Source organism: Hordeum vulgare, chromosome 6H, assembly GCF_904849725.1.
Source record: "Hordeum vulgare subsp. vulgare chromosome 6H, MorexV3_pseudomolecules_assembly, whole genome shotgun sequence".
Lineage (NCBI taxonomy): Eukaryota > Viridiplantae > Streptophyta > Magnoliopsida > Poales > Poaceae > Hordeum > Hordeum vulgare.
Window position 1 is genome coordinate 119,019,614 of NC_058523.1, and position 21,573 is coordinate 119,041,186.

Consider the following 21,573-nt stretch of genomic DNA (forward strand, 5'->3'; position numbering starts at 1 on the left):
CTAAGCTAAAAGGAGGGAGTCCAGTGGAAGCATTCGGACAAGCGACGTCCTGGCAGTAGAACCATGTCGACTGCCAGTTCCTAACAGATTTACTCAACTGCAGAGCAGGATAGCTACTTTTACTCTTCTTTTGAAAGCCTAAGCCTCCGCAGAGCTGGAGAAGGTGGGTTTTGTCATCCGACTGGCTAAGCCGTTTGATGGTCTGGGATCTAGTAGAGAAGATATGTTTGAAAAGCCCCCAATGGGGGGGACAGCCAATGAAACACTCGCACAATACGACGAAGGCGGAGAGATGAGCTATGGCATTGGGAGGAAAATGGTGGAGCTGCGCCCCGAAGTGGTTCATGATACCTTTGAAGAAGGGGTGTGGTGGCAGAGAAAAACCTCGGTACACGTGGCTGAGGAGCAAGACGCGCTCCCCCTCCCGTGGCGCCGGCTCGATCTCTCCTTCCGCCGGTAACCTCCACGATTTGTGCGTGATCATCCCGTGCTCCACCAACTCCAGCAGGTTCTCCTCCGTCACCGTGGAGGGGAGGAAATCCCCCTGGATCCACCCCGCTGGGAGCGTTTGCTGCCGTCGCTGAGCAGGAGCCGCCGCCTTCCCCTTCTTCTTCTTCGCCTCTAGCTTGCTAGTCTGCCCCTTGGTCATGGCGGAGGGCGCAGATTCGCAGGGGAGAAGAAGGAGGAAGGAGCTTGAGATGCGCAGGAGGTGGCGAGAGGAGTGGAGCAGGCAAGTGCAAGATATCCGACGAGTGTAACGAAAAAACCCTCGCCGCTGAGGTTTAAGTAAGGTTCCGACTGGGTCACTGACAAGTGGCCCGAAATCTTATCCCCCGACCGGTCACGGCGATATCAGTGGAGAAGATGAAGGCGCGGGGATCGAGGCGTCAGGTACTACTCGAGCGCGATGTCGTCATCCCCGTTGAGCGCGCGGTAACCGAAATTTGAGGATCCCGAAAAATCTGTCGTTGTAAGTTGACTAGTCACGTCAGAAGATACCACGGAAGCACTTGGTTTCCAACAGTTTGTTTCACAAATACTTCCACTCGGATCGTTGGTCAGAGAAGATAAAATGGATCGAGGCAAGCAACGCCAAAGTCGCATCCGTACCAGTCGGATCCATACTTCAAGCATCGCTTCGTCGTTCCAACCGCAATCCATTCGGGGACTAATGATGGGGCTATAGTCCTAGGGTAGGGTCATAGGCCTGTCATGTAGGTCCTACCCTAGGACTACCCCTCGTAAGGGACAAGGCCCTTAGTCAGTTCCGACTGAACTAAGGACTTCCCATCATCCAGTTGGTAACGGACCCTCTACCATCCAGTCGGAGGTGAGCATTCGGAGTATATCAAATTAACTATGCATCGTAACCCCCCAGGAGGGAAACGGTCGTACGTTTCCATGTGCCTTTATTAGCATTTAAGACATACGTTACCTGTAACGTAGGCATTTATTCGCCACTACTCCACCCCTGTGCACCGAACCGTTGTGGAGGGCAGCGCACTCTATATAAGCCGCCCTCCCCCACTGGAACAAGGGTTAGCAATTCACTGTATTCCATATTCAACTCGACAACAAGCTCCCAGAGCACTGAGATGTAGGGCTATTACCTCCACCGTAGAGGGGCCTGAACTCATACAACCTCGCCATAGCTAAGGCTCTGCCCATCCTTTCGTACACTACACATCTAGTGTCAGACTTATACCCATGACAGTTATATCATGTTTAGGACATATTCTCGCATATACGTGTGGCGATATTTTTAATTTGCAACCCCTCATATTATACATGTTTTCGGGGTAGAAAAATCCATATAATTTAACTGTGCATTTAGTTTTAGATTTTGAGCAAGTTAGTGCGCGTGATATTTTGCCATGTTGCCCTTTTGTTTATTTTGGGAGATTTATTTCGCGCATGATAGGAATGAGTTGTCAACTAGAGATATGCCCTTGGATGTGTATGCTAGCCCCTGGTAATTTTGATTGCAATAGAAATCCATGTTTAGGTGTTGTTTGCTTGTTCTCAACATGCTAGGAAATAGTGTTGATTTGGAGATGCTGAAATATTTCTAAGTCTGAAATCTGTTATATTGTGTTGCTGTCTTTCCATGAGTTTATCTGGTGATCTGTAGCTCTTTTGAGGTTGGTGCAATGGAGTTAGTTGTAGTCCTTAAGATTCTCTAGCAAGCTGTGAATTTTCATGCCATTATGAACCCTGTAGCATATAGTTTTGTTGTAGTCAATATGCCTTCAGATCGAAAACTGCACTGTCAAAACTGATATTTTCACTAAGTCTGAAACTGTATGTGAGATGCCATTTTGTGAGTTCTTTTCCTAGTGATCCATGCTTCCATGCTAGGTGTTATTAGTAGTATGTTGAAGTGCGTCTTGCCCTCTACTGTCTCATGTCTTGTTTGAGCATTTTGTTGTTCGGGGGAATAGAAAATGACATGTTGTTGTTTTGGGCAGATTGTAGTGATTTCTTGTTTAGCTCGTAGTTGTTGAACCGTTGCTCCGTTTTGGCCGTGTCCTACATGAAATTTGCTTAGAATCTCGTGTAGTTTCATACTATCTTGCTGGTTGTATGTTTTGGAATGCTTGTGACTGTCGTTGCACACATATTGCATTCATGCCATCATATCTTGCGGTGCTTGTATCTTTTGAACCGTAGCTCCGTTGGAGATGTTCTCTATGTGTAAATATTGGAACGACGCGTAGAATCACGCGAACCTATTTATTTTGCTGTTCAACAATTATTAAAACATTTTGGTTCAGATCTGGACAGAGTTATAAATTAACGTATGAGGTCAGTTCGGAGATGCTATAAGTCGTTTCCGACATCATTTAAAATGCCTAGATAGGTAGATTAATCACGCTTCACCTCTTGCCATGTTTAACCACATTTAATATTGTTGTGTACCTAATCGGGATAGAACTAAATAATTCGTATGTGGAGTTTCATCAATATGCAACTCGTTGCATATTGAACTTAACTTAATGTGTAGTGTTTGATTGTTGTGAATTGACATGTCGTGTCTTACATATATTCAACTGCTCATGCATCATATGTGGATTGCATATTGTCATGCATGTGACGTGGTGAATATCGTGTGTTGATTCTTGTTTCCGGTTTGCTTCGTCTCGATAGAGTTCTGCAAGCGTGTCAGAAAGTGAGGACCCGTTCGACTACATGGGTTCGCCTGCTTCACGGAGTCATTCTTCTTCCAAGCGGGATATCAGGAAAGATGACCATTTCCCCAGATACCATTACTATCATTGCCATGCTATTTTTACCGTTTCTATCGTTATGTCTCGCTACCTACCACCTGTTAAATATTAGCCTCCCAACATTGCCATGAAAACCTTCAACCGGTTCACAACCTAGCAAACCACTGATTGGCTATGTTACCGCTTGCTTAACCATGTGTTAGCGTTGCTAGTTGCAGGTGCAGTTACTCCCATGTGATAACATGGGTTCCTTGTTATATCACCCTATTAATTGCTAATTAATTTAATGCACATATATACTTGGTAAAAGGTGGAAGGCTTGGCCTTAGTTTCGGCTACCGGTGTTATGTTCCATAATTGAGCGCTCCTAACACGATCGGGGTTGTTATGGGGACCCCCTTGATAAATCGTCTTAGATTAAAACTGGTGTGGCAAGGCCCAACATTGGTACTATATTTGCCCAACATAATAATTTTGTTAATACTGAAATGCATAGGGAGTTAGCGCTACCCGAGGAGTAATTCAACATAATACACGGAGGGCCAGTGCTGATGGTGCTGGTCCAAAACAGAGTCGTGTGCGGGGCCAACCCGGGGCAACTTGGGTGATTTCTATTAGGCCATCGTACGCTGCGCTCATCCAATTGTGTCCTGAGAACGAGATACGCGGCTCCTATCGGCATCGTCGACACGTCGGGCGGCCTTGCTAGATTAGTTTCACCTTTGACGAATATCTTGTGCATCGGGATTCCGGTGATGCTTTGGGTAAACTCAGAGTTGAGGTTTTCCACTAAGGAGTCCGACGAGATCACGAGTTTCGTGATCGAGGATTTCTATGCGGCTTGTGGTAATTTGTGATGGACTAGTTGGAGCACCCCTGCAGGGTTAAATCTTTCGGAAACTTTGTTTAACATCCGGTTCTAGATAACTTGAAGTTAACTTAATTAAAATATGCCAACTGAGTGCGTAACTGTGACTGTCTCTTTCGTGAGCTCCTTATCCGATCGAGGACACGGTGGGATTATGTCTGACGTAAGTAGGTGTTCAGGATCATTCATTTGATTGTCAGTAGTACACGTCCGATATGCGTAGATCATCTCCCTCTCATTCTTGTACTCGTAAGTTAGCCACCAAATAAATGCTTAGTCGCTTGCTGCAGCCTCACCACTTAACCATACCTCACCCATTAAGCTTTGCTAGTCTTGATACCTTTGGAAATGAGATTGCTGAGTCCCCTATGGCTCACAGATTACTACAACATCAGTTGTAGGTATAGGTAAAGGTTACTTGACGCGAGCGCGTTGATTGTTCATTTGGAGTTTCTTCTTCTTCATCATCGATCTAGGATGGGTTCCAGGCCGGCAGCCTGGGATAGCAAGGATGGACGTCGTTCTTTTCTCGTTTGTTTTCGTCCATAGTCGGAACATGCTCTTCTTCGTGATATTTATGTATTATACTGATGTGACTCTGATGTAGCTTGTGGCGAGTGTAAGCCAATTCCATATATCTGATCTTTCCAGTACATGTACATGTAACGATATCCATTCTTGCGAAACGACGAGATGCGCTTCTATCCTTGTCGAGGCCCTCACGCCAAAATAAGGATAGGATCGCATCTTGGGCGTTACAGGGTGTCATCATCGCTTTTCCCGTATCACCTTCATCCCTACGGGTGTCCACCATGTAGACGTCGTACGTGGAGGTGGCGGTCCATTGTTCCATTAAGGGAGGACCTGGTGATTGGATAGCCTTGTCCATATATTCGGCCTCTTTAGAAGAGAAGTCTAACAGATCAGTTAGATCTTTGATGGTGGCCACAAAGTGGGTGGTGGGTGGGGAATAAAGCTCCATGCACCTGGTTCCAGGGCCGGAAAGGTCCTGGATCGGGGCCATCTCATCCGAATAGTCATTGGTTTGGGCTTGGGTCTTCGTCTCATTTGACCATGATGGATTTGCCAGACTGGCCCTCAAAGCCCTAACGGAATTGTATTCCGGGGCTTCAGCGTAGGACATGCGTTCAGGCGGTATGACCCTCATGCCTCCAAACTCCATAGGTGGATCTTGGCTCGAGGCCGAATCAAAGTTAAAATCTAATTCAGACTCGAGGTCGGGAAGAAGACCCGAATTTAAAGCTTCAGAATTTTCGAGGTTTTCGGCCACGGCCGGAAGCTCGGAGAGGATCAAGTCGCCCCGGGTGTTGGCAATGAATTCCAACTCGCCAAACTTAAATTCCTGACCTGGGGTGATCCCGTCGATCTGATGATGAGCCACCTTGACATGCGGGGTGGCAGTGCTAAAAGCAAAGGTTTGGCCGGAGATGAAGATATCCTCAAACTTGACGTTGTCGCTGGTGACCAAGCGAGCCATCGAGCCTTTTTTGCGACCTCACAACAGAGCTCCCAATGGAAGCACCAATGTCAGTGTCAAAACCAGCTAATCTCGAGTAGGGGGTCCGAACTGTGGATATAGGGTCGATGGGTAACAAGAGATGATGAAGACTGTGTTTTACCCAGGTTCGGGCCCTCTTGATGGAGGTAAAACCATATGTCCTGCTCTTGTTGTTACTGATGGAATAGTAAAGAGTACAAAGTTGATCTAATGCGAGATCGGATGTTGGGATCTAAACCCTAATCGTAACGAGCTTAATCTGGCCAACAAACTATGTCCCCTGGCTTATAGATGCGAGGGTACTAGGGTTACACAAGGTCGGTTACAATAGAGAAGGAATATGCCGATTACTATATCGTCTTGGATTGCACGCCAAGTCTTCGGAAGAGTCCATCTCGAATCCAATACTTTTGCTGATGGTCGAACATGCCAGAGAGTCCGACCCACGAGAATAGGTAGACAGCCTAAGGACCCCCTAATCCCGGACTCCCTAAGGGGCCACCACGGGGCAACTCGGGGGATTTATATCAGGACACCATACATAGTGTTCATCTAGTAGTTCCGTGAGAAATAGATATGTGCGGCTCCTATCGGGATTTGGCCCGCCGGGGGGTCTTGCTGGATTTTTTAACCCTTCTAGAATGTCTTGTGCGCCGGGATTTTGAGGCACTTCGGGCTATCTCGAGGTTGAGGTTTCCCACCGCAGATTGTGGTCAGTTTGTGATGGATGAGTTAGAGCACCCCTACAGGGTTAAATCTTTCAAAAAGTCGTGCCCGTGATTATGTGGCAACTTGGAAACTTTATAATACACGGTAATAGGAAACCTTAAGTAAACTCACCAACCGTGTGCGTAACCGTGACCGTCTCTTCTTGTGAGGTTTGAACAAAGAAGAGAACACGATGGGGTTATGTTTGCATCATAAGTAGGTGTTCAGGATCACTTCTTGATCATTACTAGTTCGGGGTCATTTATGCGTAGATCACTCTTCTTATTCTTATACTCGTAAGTTAGCCACATAGCAAATGCTTAGTGCTTCTTGTTGCCTCACCACTTAACCATTCCTCACTCATTAAACTTTGCTAGTTTAGATGCCCTTGATAATGAGATGTTGAGTCCCCATGGCTCAGATATTACTACAATAACAGTTGCAGGTATCGGTAATTTGATGCTTTGACGTGAGAGCGATGCTTGTTTGATTTGGAGTTCTTCTTCTTCTTTTTCTTCTTCAACGATTGTATGATGGGTTCCACATCGGCAGCCTGGGATTAGCAAGATGGATGTCGCTTTTATCATTTGATTTCGTGTGTAGTCGAAACCTGCTTTTATATATGATGATTACAATGGATGATTGTATTTGAGATGATTTAGGTTGTGATGAGTGCAATCCAATTCCATATACTCATCTCCTCTTTACATGTACTTATAACGATATACATTCTTGTTAAATGGCGAGATGCACTTCTATCCCTATCGAGGCCCTCGAGATAGGATGAGGATAGTACCATATCTTGGGCGTTATATCTGTCTTTGATGGATTTGCTCGGATCTGCTCGTTGTTCGTCTACGTTTGTGTGTCCTCAGATTGGATCTTTGTGATCTAGTCTACTCTTCACCAGCGACGGGGGTTGTTCTAGTGCATTGGCCCTATGTGGTCTTAGCATAATGACTTTTCGACTATCTACTACAACAAGTTTTACCCGGCTTCAGCAAGAGGGGACGATGACGGCGGCACACCTTCTGCTCGCTTCGATGCTTGTAGTCATTACTATATGGCCTACGAATCTGGATGTATTTTTATCATTTCTCCTGTTCGTTGTAGTATCATAATTAAAAATCAATAGATCAGATATTTTATTGCAAAAAAAGTGAATTCATATTTTTTGCCAAAGTACAGGTACGACACGGATGAGCAAAATGATTAGTTGCGATAACCATTTTTTTTCAAATGAAGGGAAAAACTTTTAAACATATCGGCCCACGTATGTTTATGTAGAGAGATCGAATTCATCATTCATCCTAAATTAGAACGGTTGAGTGCGCTTTGCTGCGCCGTTGGTGTAGTTGATTTTCTTGAGAAAATACTCATTGTTTTCTAAAATATAAGCTGTATTATTATTTTGAGAAGTCAAACCTTTTAAGTTTGATCAAATTTATGGAGAAATACATCAAAATCCATGCTTTTTTGTTTAATATTGTGGTTCTCAATATTTCTTCTCTAAACTTGGTCAAAGTTAAAGAAATTTGAGTTTCTAAAAAACAAATACCCTTTAAATTTTGAAATTGATGGAATATTTAGTTTGGCGGGTGAGGGTGATGGAGTTTGTTTTAGTATTTATAATGTGGTGATTTGATTGGCCTTTTGTAGTATGAATTGTGTTATCCACTAGCAACCTATATTTATATGCAAATTTTTCTATATCGGTGGCACTTCTTTTTTAGGTGGTGGGAAGGTGCGTGGGATTGGTATGTTTTTATAGACCGGTTGTTGCTAATTGATTTAAAAAAATTATGGGCCTAATCAAAATCGTAAACTAAATTTAAAATTGAATGCCTCAATTGAATAAAAAGCTTCAACATTAATAAACACAACAAACTAAAGGAATTTAATTGGAAAGCTTTAGAAATTGTTGGCCGTTCGAAATCAGATGAGACTATCCTAAACTAAAGACCTCAACTAAATATGTAACCTTAAAAATTAGAAAGCATAATGTAAAGTATAGAAATATTAAGTGAGAGAGATTTGGAAAATTATTAACCCGATCAAAATCGAATGTTTCAATTTTAACTGCAAATCTCAAGTGGATGTGGGTTTTTTAAAACTAGGTATATGATGTGGACATAGGATACGGTCGCATGCAGCACGTCCCCGTCGTCACAGGCCACCATTGAGGTACAAACACGCACCATACTCTTTTCTTTTCGGTTTATAGGGTTCATCTCAAAAGTTTCAGATTTCCATTATATTAGGCTCATTTTAAGTATAAATAAGTTAAAGTGTTTTGAGCCTCACGTCGTAAATAATTCATAAAATAAGAGAAAGGAAATTAGTGGCTCTGCATGCATCTTTTTCTGTATGCACAATGCAAGTCCAATAAAAGGGGAGGGTGGTACATTTATTCCTTCAAAAATCGAATTTGTAAGGCTGGTTGTAACGGGGAGTACCATATACTAGTATCATGCATATGAGACTAGTGTATGTTACTACACCAATAAGATGTTTTCTCATTCTACATTGAAACTTGTGCAAGGGTGTTGGTTCATTTACATACCTACAACCTTGCTCTATTTCCTCATTTATTGTATGACACATCATCAAAAATCATATGTGTCAAAATCTACCAACAACTATCTTACAACCATTGGAGATGACCTAAGGCTGGTCGTAATGGGAGTATCATAAGTAGTATCATGCATGTAAACTAGACATATTTGATGAGGTGGCATAGAATTAAATAAAGAAAAAGAGGATTGAGTATCATATTATGATACCGTATCATATTAAATATTGTGCTACTATGTGTCATGCATGACAATAAATGAACTGTTCTATGATACTAGTACACGATACTATGCATTACGGATGTAGTATCATACACTAGTATCATATGCATGATACTAGTATATGATACTCCCCATTATAACTAGCCTAGTGCATTGTATCATACTCTCTCCGTTCCTAAATATAAGTCTTTCTAGAGATTCTACTAGAGAATTACATATGGATGTATATAGATATACTTTAGAGTATAGATTCATTCATTTTGCTTCGTATATAGTCATCTAGTGAAATCTCTTAAAAGACTTATATTTAGGAACGGAGGGAGTATGTTAGTATCATAGAATAGGCCATTTATTATCATGCATGACACATAGTAGCACGACATTTAATATGATACGGTATCATGATATGATACTCAACCATCTTTTTCTTTATTTAATTCCATGTTACTTCATCAAAATTGTCTAGTTGGCATGTATGATACTATATATGATACTCCCATTACGACCAGGCTAAGAAATATTTCATTGGCTAGTTAAATCGAGTGGTTTCCACTCACAATCCATCTAGAATGATGAGATTTTAGATTTAACCACTATAAACGAGAAAAGAGGGACTAATAAAGTTTGAACAAACGGAGGTACACACAATGTTTGAACTATAGTCTTTGGATGAATTAAATAGTTTCAAACAAGTTTAAAAAAAGTTGTTACGGAAAATTGAACAAACAAGGCGGGTACAGTGCTGCTTCCAAAGATGGCCTGCTCGTACTTCCCCATTTAAAGAACGCAGCTTATGATCTACGGTAAAAAAAAAAACATGAGTAGGAGCAGTACTGACACAAATGCAAGCTGGCACTTGGGAGTAAAAGCTGTCGTCAGCCATGAAGCGTCAACGTTACGGTCCCGCTTGCTCTCCATCTGTCCTGCTCGCCTCGTATAGCTCCCGACGCTTCATTTATTTCCACTGATGATCGCTTCCTGTTTCCTGTCATCAAAAACTGCATGCCACCCAAGCAAAAAAAGCAAGCAGAGCCGCAGCAGCAGCTCATTTAAATCCTCCCTCCAAACCACCATCAACGACGGACGCCTAGTGTTTTTGAAAAAACTCGGCCACGGTCCATCTCATCTCAAGTGGGGAAGTCCAAGAGCAAAATTCCAACAAAGTCCAAAAGCAAATCACATCACCACCACCACAGAGAATTAGAGAAAGGGTCCAGCTCCCGAGGCGGCGACCGTTATCAGCACTCGCCACTCATCGGCCGTTTCAAATTTAAACCATCCCTCCAAACCTCCAAACCACAGCGCCATTTGTGCCATAGATTAAGCACCAGCCAGCCTCGCACTAACACGCACGCACACGAGCTCCGCGCATTACGAAACCCCCGTCCACCTCCCCTCCCCTCCCCTCGCGGACGCACCAATGGCGGCCACGCCGCCCAAGAGGGAGCCCCTGGCCCCCCTCAGCTGCAACGCGGCCGCACACACGCCTCCGACCGCCGCCGCCGCGCGGCCACGCGCGCCGGCGGTCTCTGCCGAGAAGGAGAACCTAGGAGCGGCCAATCTCGGCCCTGGCAAGGAGGAGAAGAAGGCGGCGCCTGCTGCTGCGAAGGCGCCGCCGCTGAAGCCGTCGTCGCTGCAGGCCCGCATGGAGGGTGAGGAGGCGCCGTTGGCGAGGGCGACGGCGGCGGGGATGCCCGTGTTCGTGGGGCCGAGGGGGAGGGAGCTGCTGCCGCCGCCGCCGCCCCCGCCGGTTTCGTCGTCTTACGAGGCGTGGGACCTCTCCGACAACGAGGCGGCGCCGGCCGCGTCATGGGCCACCCTGCCCAACAGGGCACTGCTCTGCCGCCCGCTGCCGCTGGACGTCGGGAGGTGCACCTGCGTCGTCGTCAGGGAGAAGGCCACCGGTGCCAGAGGCGTGGCGCTCTACTCGCTCTACACCAACGTGAGCTAATCCCCCCATCCTCCCTCCTTCGCTTCCTCGGCTTCAAAATTCCAAATCCAGGGGGAGAGTAGTCTGCTTTTCTTGAGTTAATCTGCTTCAAAATTTTAAATCCAGGGGAGCGTAAGATATTGTGATGTGATTAGCTGCTGAGATTAGTGCCATATGGATTCGTGCCCATCTCTCTGTTGTGCGATTGCAGGAGGGGCAGGGGCGGCAGGACCGGAAGCTGGCGGTGGCCCGGCACCGGAGGAGGAGAGGGAGGTCCGAGTTCATCGTGGCGCAGAACCAGGACGGCGTCTTCGGCAGCTCCGACAAGAACTTCCTCGGGACTATGGGTGCCAATCTCGTTGGATCCAGGTACCAGATTTGGGGCCAGGTACATGACGTTCCTCTTCCTGGTTCTTGATGTCGTTCTCTGGAATTCGAGCCTTAGTATCATGGTGGACATGAACCAGTGATGGGTATTAATGATTGCCGATGTAGGGGAACCGGGCCGATGAGCTGAAGAGCCAGTCCAAGCGGCTTCTGGGTATTATCGCGTAAGATTCAATCTCCTTCTGTGACCTGTTCAGGAATTGTATGGCTTTTCTTGACCAATTTTTGGTTTGTGCAGGTTTGCCCCAACTATTGCTACGCTCACAGGGAGTTTCAGAAGCATGAGAGCATGGATTCCCAAGAACCAGTCAATGCAGTTGAGGTCCAACAGTTCTGCTCAGGTACGTCAAATTGCAACACCAGGATATTCATCGATGGACTTTGTTAAGGCCCGGAGGGATTCAGGAGGTTTGGATAGGAAAATCCTCGGAAAGGCCAGAAACCCCTCAGAACCTCGGACGCACATTTGATACGAGGGGTTTGCTTAGCTGAATCCCCTCCGTTCCCCTTCAATCCCTTCCTATCCATGTGTTTCAGGATCCTCCAGGCCTTGTTTGGTTAAGGAGGATTGGTGAGGTTTTGAGAGGAAAATCCCCGGGAGGGCCAGAAACCCTACAGATCCTCGGGCGCCCATTTGGTAGGAGGGGGTTTGCTTAGCCCAATCCCCTCCGTCCCCCTTCAATCCCTTCCTATCCATGTGTTTCAAAACCCTCCTCGAGGGACTAGTAGAAGCAAAGCCCCGGGGATTTGAGAGGATTGGGTGGAACAAAGGGATTCACCCAATCCCCTGAAATTCCTCCCTCTCAAAACCTCTCCAATCCCCCTTAACCAAACGAGGCCCCAGGGACTGGTGGAAGCAAAGCCCCGAGGATTTGAGAGGATTGGGCGGAAGAAAGGGATTCACCAAGTCCCCTCAAATCCCCTCCTCCCTAAACCTCTCCAATCCACTTCTACCAAACAAAGCCGGATTTGTTTTAAAACCAAGAGTTGTGCATATCGTCATTAGCTGTGGAAATGTTGCTGCAGATACAGCACGTCAATGGGCTTCCAAAGGACTGGCAGGAGAAGAGGAGCAGAGCTGAACAACTCTGCTCAAGGTCACCTTTCTACAACAATGTAAGCAGCTTCTCTCAAGAAAATTATCTCCCCTTTGGATCGACGTGTCGAGAATTGTATTTGTTCATCAGTATCTAAAAGGCAGTGTGTTCTTTTATTTCTTTTTGCATTCACGACAGATGACAAAGCGCTACGAACTAGATTTCAGAGAAAGGGTAGGGAGGATGGGATACAAGGTGCAGACATCAGTGAAGAACTTCCAGATGACTTTGGAGGTAAGATTTCTGCTCCAGCTTTCAATGGGGTTAGATCAGAATGAGCAACAGATTACAGATCATGATATCGGCAACTTGTGCTCGACAGGAGAACGGAAGGCAGACGATCTTGCAGCTCGGTAGGGTCGGGAAGTCCAAGTACATAATGGATTTCAGGTAAGCCATCGATCATCGCCCTAACCGATCATCGACTAGTAGTAAAATTTTCTGATGGGAATATTACGTTTGCAGATACCCGTTGACTGGCTACCAAGCATTCTGCATTTGCTTGGCGTCGATGGACTCCAAGCTGTGCTGCACACTGTGACTGAGATGTACTCCCTCTGGATCACAATACTTATAGTTCGGGGTACTTGTATTAGTGTTTTCCAACAACAAGTATTTAGGTACAGAGGAAGTAGATGCGACGGAGTTTTGTTTAGCCGGAATGTTGTTTTTTGTGCTGCACCCTGTGGTCTCGATTTTTATGTGCATGCAGTCTTCTCGCCTCGAGAAGGGGTTAATAATTAGAAGTATCATGAGAGCAAATTGTTCGTCTGTTTATCCTCGATGCCTGTTTTTCTCAAAGACAAATTCGCAATGTAGTACTTCGTCCTTTCCATAATCCTCTGTTCCAAAATGAAACCACAATACTTATTTTAAAACGGAGGGAGTATGTCCGTTCTGAAATCCTCTGTTCCAAAATAAAACCACGACCTTTATTTTGGAATGGAGGGATTATGTTCTAACCGATTTTGATGAACTGTTTTGAAATCCTTGGTTCCAAAATAAAACCAACGCTTATTTTGAAATGGAGGACATATGTTCTAACCGATTTTGATAAACAGACTGTGGAAGGTCTTTGCGGTGCCGGAGCTATGGCAAAATTGATAAAATTGATCTCTCGACGAAACAAATTCACAAATTGGACCGTGTTCAATTTTTTTCACTCAATTGACCCTTTTGTGTGGCGTCCGACAGCCAGGCGCCACACTACACAGTGTGCCGCCTTAGGAAAAGGCTTCACACCCCCGGCCACGCTAGCGCCCCGTGGCGAGCCGACCCCACCCCAGCAGTGTGGCGCCTAAGTGAATGGATGTGTGACGCCTAGCCCTTAGACGCCACACTCGCACTTATGAGCCCCGCGGGCTGGCCTCCCACACCACCCTCCCCATTCACCTCCACCAATCAGAAGAGAGAGAGGTCCCCCTCGAGTTCCCCTTGCCCCCTTTCTCAAATCCCTTCCTAAATCTTGCAGATCTGAAGGTTTGGTCCAGGGATTTGGAACCCAATTCCTCCCTTAAGGTAATCTCCCCCGATCACCTCCTTCTCATAAAAAAAAATCTCATTTGCTCACTTTTTTACAAATTTGAGCAAACCCTTGTTCTTCATGAAATTTCGATGTGAATGTTTTTGTTGCACTTGTTTGTATGTTAGGATTAGGGTTCTTTGTATGTAAGATTGACGGTTGTGTTGGGGTTAAGATTAGGGTTGTTTGGATGTTAGAGTTATGGTTCTTATGATTATGCAAATTTTGTAGTATTTGGATGATTGCTTATACAATATATTGTATGTTGTGTTGTTTAAATTTTTTAGTGATGGGAAGGACATGTGTTTATGTTCATCACGTGGACAAGGATGCCTTTTTTGAAAGGCAATATTGATCTGGACCCGTATGAGCTTGACATGGTGTTTGAGTGTTGTCCTAGCTATGCCGAGTTGTTGGAACAAGTCCGAAAAGATTTGAATTGGATGGACCCAAGTTATGTTGTTGGGTTTCATGGTATGCATAATGTGGGATTTGGAATGCATATTTGTTGGAAGACTATGCGTGTGAACTCCGAGCAACGTTGGCTTGCATACAAGGAGAAGGTGGCCGAATCACTAGACAAGGCTCTAGAGTTATTTGCCATAAAAAAGTTGATGCTAACTTACACTTGTATTTGAAGCGGGTTGCCTCTTGTCATCGTTTTTTCATGATAGATGCCATGGGGTGGCTAATCGAAAGTGGTTGGGGCCGTAAGGATGCCGACAGGCTCCGGAAATGGGATCGGGGACAAGCGGTGCGAGACACACGATGTACTCAGGTTCGTGGCCTTCCGTGGGAGGTAACACCCCTAGTCCTGCTAGTTTGGTTGATGAACCGAGTGGATTACATTGTGCTCCTTGAATTGTTCGACGGAGGAGGAAGGAGAAGCTGGCTCGCCGCCTCTACCTCTCCTATGTGTGGTGTGTGTGTGTGTGTGTGTGTGTGTGTGTGTGTGTGTGTGTGTGTGAGAATGGCCGACCCCTTGCATGGGGCGGTACCAGGGGGTTTTATAGGCCAACCCCCTCGCTTACAATAAGCATAAAGCGTACCGGGGTGACCCGGTTGGCAGCCTCTCTAGCCGGCTAGGGGGCTCACCAGTTGAAGAGTCTTGTCACGTGTAGGGCCCGTTGGCTGTAGGGTCCCGTCGGGAGCCGGGGCATGCCGGCCAGTCGCTGCTATTGGTACGTGCTCGTCACGCAGCGGTATGGGCCGCACCGTGCAACGTCATCTTGCGGCAGTCGGGTGCAGTCAGCGGTACGGTCGGATGCACTATAGCCACGTCGGGGCAGGTAATGGAGTTGATGGGGGCGTGCCTCCACTGTGCCGCCTCGACTGGTCGCAGTCGGTGATGGTCAGTGGTATGACCGCCTCCACTGTAGCCATGCACGGTCAGGTCAGCGGTACCTGGGCCGCTGTAGACATGCCTTTGATGATGCGTCCCTCACACGTTTGTTAGGGTGATGTGGCTAGGGCTAACCCGCCGGCTGGCGGGGCGCAGCCGAGCCGGATGGAGAGCGGCTCTGCCCCTAGCCGGCCCGGTTGTGTAGCCAGCCAGAGGCAACCGGCCTTCTGGGAGAGGCGCTGGCCCCGTGTCATTTTTTGAAGGATAATGAAGAAGTGCTCAGATTTTCCTACCCCGGGATTACCCCCCCCCCTGCGTCAGTAGTCCCCGAAGCAGGAGAGGCCCGTCGGCTCGGATCGACGAACCTCGCCGGCTTGGATCCTTCGCCCGCGGGCTCGTGGAGCCGTAGCCCAACTACTTGCCAGTCGCAAACAACCAGGATAACAGTCGGTTGTCGTCGGGCGGGTCGCCTCGGGTTCTCCGACGCGCAGAGAAAGGTTGCCACGTGTGGCATGCCACGGGCCGAGGCCTGACACGCCACACGGGTGACAAGACCGTGCCATGGGGAGGGCCTGCTTGACCGCGGCCTCGGCCCAAGTGTGTGGATCTTCTGCGGGTCGAGGCCGACGGTTGGCGCTCCCGACGTGCCATAATGTCCCCCATGCGGCGCGGGGGTAGTGGGGATCGTGCGCGTCGGATCCCCTCCCCGACTACCTTGCACGGGGTTTAAATGGACATGAGGAGGGGCCGAGAGAGCCACTCGCTCCCCCTCCCCCGTCCCTGGTCTTCCCCCTCGCTCCCCTCCCGCGTAGAGAGAGAGAGAATCGTTGGCCGTGTGCCCTCCGTGCCATCGTTCGCCGCCTACGTCCGCTGCGGCCTGCCAGCCTCTCCCTTCTTCGGCCCCATGCCTCGAGCCGCCACCGAGTCTGATGACGACCAAGCACGCCTGGGATGGCAGCGATGTCGCCGAGGAGTACATCGAATGCCTCCGCGATCGCTGCAAGCTGCCACCGACAGAGCTTGTGGCTACGTGCATCGCGGGGGCGGAATACGCCCTGGCCCCCTGCGACGGCGAGGTGGTGGTGTTCATGGAGCACTTCGCCCGGGGGTTCGGGCTACCGACGAGCATCTTCTTCCGCAGGTTCCTCACGCACTTCGGCTTGCAGTCCCACCACCTCAACGCCAACGCCGTATCGCAGCTGGCCGCCTTCGTCGCCTTGTGCGAGGGCTACTTGGGGATCGAGCCATGCCTGGACCTCTGGCGCCGGTTGTTCTACTTCAAGCAGTTGACGGTGGTGAACAAGACCACCAATGTGAAGGAGATGACCGCCTGCGAGGTGGCACTCGTCTACCACCACACGAGAGTTGTCTTTTCGAAGCTTCCCCTGTAGGACTCAATGAAGAGCTGGCATAAGGGGTTCTTCTATGTGAAGAACATCGACCCGGCTCGCGACCTCATCAACCTACCCGACTTCATCAACACGCCCCGAGTGGCCATGCAAAACTGAAAGTCGGCCCCGTGACACCCGATCGAGGAGGTGGACCAAATTTGCACCCGGCTGGATCAGCTCACCGAGAAGGAAGGCCTCACAGGCGTGGACCTCCTCGCCACCATGGTGGGGCGTCGGGTATAGCCACTGCAGCATCGCCCGCACCTCATTTGTCAGATGGGCAGTCGACGCGACCCGTGCAGGCCTGATCTCTGTCGCCCATATGGATGAAGGGGAATGGCAATAGGGAAAGGCCCCTATGATCGGCAACCTCCAGCTCTAGTGGTAAGTGGTGTATTCGCTTTCTTTTTTCTGTTATTCATGCCATTCTTCCACACCTCACGCGGGTGCCGTTTGTGGCGGCAGTTGTTTCCTCGGTTGCAAATCTACGGCAAGCCGGGAAATGACTTGCCGAAGTCGGACGCCGAGGGAATCAAGGATGCAACGAGGTAGAGCCAAGAGAGACGACCCGCGCTGGAGGCGAGGCATCGGGAGGCGACACGATGGACTCAGAGGGATCCGAGCCGGCTGGTGAGTTTTTTAAGTCCGTGCTCCTGGGTTGGTTCGATGACAATGCTGAGTCGTCGGCATCACGCGATGTAGCCGCCATGGAGAACCCAGAGGCCATGGAGGATGATGCCAGCGTGCCGAGGAGATGGCTTTGCCGAGCCGAACGCGGCTCCGCCGAAAGTGAGGCGGACACGAGAGGTCGAGGCAAGTTTCCGACGAGCTCCCGTACGGCTCCCAAGCGAGCAACCGGCGGGATCCGGCCGGCAGCCGCAGAGGCAGCGAAAAGAATAGCACGTCGTGCCGGTGGGACCTACCACACGGGCGGTCCCCGCAACGCCGGGTAAGTCCTTCAACTGGCTCTTTCGTCTTCGTTCTTGTTTTCTTTGTGATAGCTTACGTCTATCAGAACACGTCGAGCAGAGCCCGGGGCACCTTGGGGAAGTCAGCCCCGACGACGGCGACGGAGGCCAGAGGGAGCACCGAGAAGGAGCGCATTGCATGGGCCGAGCGGGAGTCGGCTGCCCAGAAGATAGCGGCCGGAGGGCCCCGCGTGGAGCCGGAGGATCGGGTGCCGCAGCCAGAGGCTTGGTTCCGGATCCATTGGCCAGGGAAAACGGCCCAAGGGGACGCACGACCCCGCACGGCTGCCGGAGGCAGACGCGCGGGTCGACGAAGTGGCGCGCGCAGATGCGAGCGCGGCGGATGCCGCCAAGGGGATGGAGCAGGGGACCGACGACACGCCGGAGGGACCCGACGTCGCGCCGGAGTGGCTCGAAGTCACACCGGAGGTCGAGGTCTCGCTGTCGGGGTGGAGGCTCCAGGCAGCAAGGCAGACGCCATCGGAGAACCAGCCACGGAGGAGGGAGACGGAGCACCGGAAGTTGAGGACCCCGCAATGAAGGACCCTCGCAGGGCCGACTTGTTGAAGGAGCCGGCCGGGGGCGCGTCTTCAGGAGCCAGAGCCATCCTCATGTCGGCGTGCGGCCCGACAGCCGGAGCTGGCACCGGCGCCAGGACTCGACCGCTAGAAAGTTAGGCCGTAGCCTACGGGAAGTCCGGTGGAGGGGTTCCCGTCTTACCAGGAGGTTGGGTCCCCGCGCTTATTTCAGAGTGTGTTGAGTGCCGCGACCAAGCGCAGCGAGAAGCCCATGCGACATAGGAGCTGCTGCTCCATCTCCAGCAATCTATTGAGGTAAGCGTTCTGCCCCTTCATTCTTTCTCTTCCGAATTTCTTCAGTGGGGGTGGGCCAGCGCACCCACTGGGTGTAGCCCCCGAGATTCGGGCTCGCTGGGAATCAGCCGGTTCGAGTCTTACCCACGGCAATCTTTTTCCTCTACCCTTTGTAGGCCCACCATGATCGTCGAGCGGTCGCCTACAACATGCAGCTGGGTCGGTACCGGGAGGCTAAAAACAGTCAGCCGATCTCCGAAGCTGGCTGATCCAAGCCGGCCAGCAGCGGGATCTCCTACAAGAGGAGTACGCCCAGCTGCGCGAGGAGGCGGACCTCCTCCAGGCGGAGAAGAAAGACCGCGAGGCGGCCCATCGCGTGGAATGGGAGCAGCGGGATGCGGCTCATCACGCGGAGCTGGAGCAGTGGGAGGTGGCCCATCGCGAGGCCCTGAAGTCCAAGGACGACCCACTTGGGAAGGCGGCCGAGGCGGCGCGGGTTGTGCAAGATGAGCATGTCCGTCAGGCCAAAGCAAGGACGGCGAGGGAGCGAGAGCTGCAGGAGGAGGCGCACGAGGTGGACGCGCTTCTCTCCGGTATGTTTTCTTTGTCTTGACCTTTTCTTCTTGCACCGCCTTGGGCTTGGCCATTTTTTCTTTTCTTACGCCACGTGCTCGTCCTCCTCCAATAGATCTCTTCCCGGAGACGCGGGATGAGGCGGAGGTGGCCGTAGTGGCCCACCGTGAGGAGCTGCGGGCGTTGGTCATCCATATTGGGGCGTTTGCCGCCTAGACCGTGGACGAGGTGGGGATTGCTGCCAAGGCCCGTCTAAATGAGCTGGTGCAGGCTATAGATTGGATCCAGAAGGCCGGGCTAGCAATGGTCTACATCCTCTAGCCGGATGCGGTGGAGCCGCGGTCCTTGAGTCGGCTGTCACGGTGGCTGGAGGCTGGGAGCGCGTAGGTGAGCGCCTAGCGTGCCTCGGCGGCACGAGCCGGCGTGTACATGGCGCTCTGACTCGCCAAGTCATGCTATTCATACCTAAACCTAGGCATGCTTGTGTCCTAGCGCGCCGGCACGGATGCGGAGCTGGAGGCGGTCGATGGCAAGATGGTCGTGCAGGCCAGCGATCTTTCGTCGTTTGCCTCGTGGGACGAGTACGTCCCGGAACGGGCAGCCGACGACAAGGTGATCCCGGAGGCAAGGTACCATCTTGACCTGGATGACCCCATAGGCAGCGTCGGCGAGATGCAACTCAAGGGCATCGACTCCAGCGACGATGCCTATGCTGACCTCTTGTCGGAGGGTAGCACGGGCGCGAAGGCCGACGCGAGGGGTGCTGGTGCCGGCGAGGGAGCTTCTACTTCAATCGCCGCGGGACGTGCCGAGGCTAAGGACGGGGCCAGGACTTGTGGCCGCGGGCCTTTATGCTTTTGTGTATTAGATGCATGCTTCGAATTTTGTCTGAAAAAATTTGTGTGTGTCGACTCGATCCTCCCCTTTTGTCCTTTTGGTTTCCGGCTACCCAAAGCCTTGCCTCTTCGGCTTCCGCATCGCCAGCCGGATAGCTGGGAGCCGATCTCCGATTGGGAGGGGGCATTTGCCTTTGGGGGGCTTGGTCGTGGATTTTTTTGGAGCTACGTGGACACTTAGACAAGGATGAGTACGACAGAAGCCGGTTTAAGGGCATTCTCCAACTTAAGTGTTTTGGTGATGATGACAACTCACTATGTTATCTAACTGGGTGTCAAGTGTGCAGGTATCATATGTAAAACACAAGAGAGTTAGGTATTCCCTCCAAACGGAAAAGATCGAAGAAGTGTTTCGTACGTGTTTATTCTCTTTGGTCGTAGGGATCCCATACTATTAAGAGGGAATCCACTTTGGAAGTCTATGGGTGAATCAATTCTTCTCACACACTTTTGCACCCATCTCGTTCCATCGCATCATTGAGAGAGAGGTCCCTCCTTTCTAACTGGCCGGTTGTACCGTTGCCTAGGGGGATTGTACCGCTCAACCCCTGGGTGATTGAACCGACCCAGCACGAGTCCACAACCGGACACGGCTCTGTTTAGCTGCGGTGGTTGGGAGGTGGTGGCCCGGTTATACCGCTATATTAAGTATAGCCAGTACTACCGATGTTCCAAGCGGTTGTACCACTTGGGACTTAGCCATGCCCAGCGGCCGTGGCAGGTAGAACCTTAGGCCAAGTCTCTGTTTTGGACCAGTTGTTGGGCGGTGGTTGGGCGGTTGTACCGCTAAATTAGGTCGCCCGGTTGTACCACCCTCGCAACTGGTTGTACGGTTGTTGTGTAAAAATGGCGGTAATGATTAGAAAGTGTGGGGGTCCTATATAAGGGTGGGTTTCTTCTTCCTCCCTCTTATCTCTTACCTCTCTCTCTTTCCACCATTTATGCACTCAAAGCTTTCTTGCCCGATCTCTCTCCCTAGCCACCCACACTTGTTGTCCTGCTAGGGATTGAAGGAGTTGTAGATCTACACTTCCACCAAAGGAAAATTGATCCCCCCAAGTTCTTGTGTGGATTTTGTTACTCTTGGGTGTTTGAGCACCCTAGACGGAAGAGGTCACCTCGGAGCCACATTCCATTGTAGTGAAGCTCCATGGTTTCGTAGGGAGCCTCCAATTGAGTTGTGGAGAGAGTCCCAAACTTGTTTGTAAACATTCGGTTGCCACCTTCAAGGGAGCCACTTAGTGGAATCAAAACACTTCACATTGTGTGATGGCGTGAGGAGAATACGGTGGCCTTGGTGGCATCTTGGGGAGCGTTGTGCCTCCACACTGCTCCAGTGGAGACGTACTTCCCCTCAAAGGGAAGGAACTTCGGAAACACATCCTCGTCTTCATCGGTTCCACTTGTGGTTATTTCTTACCTTTACTTGTATTTACTTCTTGCTTATTATTGTTGTTGTTATCATCATATAGGTTGCTCACCTAGTTGCATATCTAGACAACCTATTTGTTGCTAAACCTAATTTGTTTAAAGAAAAG

The 21,573-nt window shown here is 49.6% G+C and overlaps 1 protein-coding gene across 1 annotated transcript; it reads left to right on the forward strand.

The window, feature by feature from the left end:
• The first annotated feature begins 10,443 nt into the window (after window positions 1-10,443).
• Window positions 10,444-13,369, forward strand: LOC123401601 (tubby-like protein 4). The gene is made up of 8 exons (XM_045095430.1): window positions 10,444-11,059; window positions 11,259-11,435; window positions 11,543-11,598; window positions 11,673-11,775; window positions 12,461-12,550; window positions 12,670-12,765; window positions 12,854-12,921; window positions 12,997-13,369. Exons 1-8 carry the CDS (start codon window positions 10,538-10,540, stop codon window positions 13,070-13,072), a joined length of 1,188 nt encoding a protein of 395 aa, XP_044951365.1. The 5' UTR covers window positions 10,444-10,537; the 3' UTR covers window positions 13,073-13,369.
• The last annotated feature ends 8,204 nt before the right edge of the window (window positions 13,370-21,573 follow it).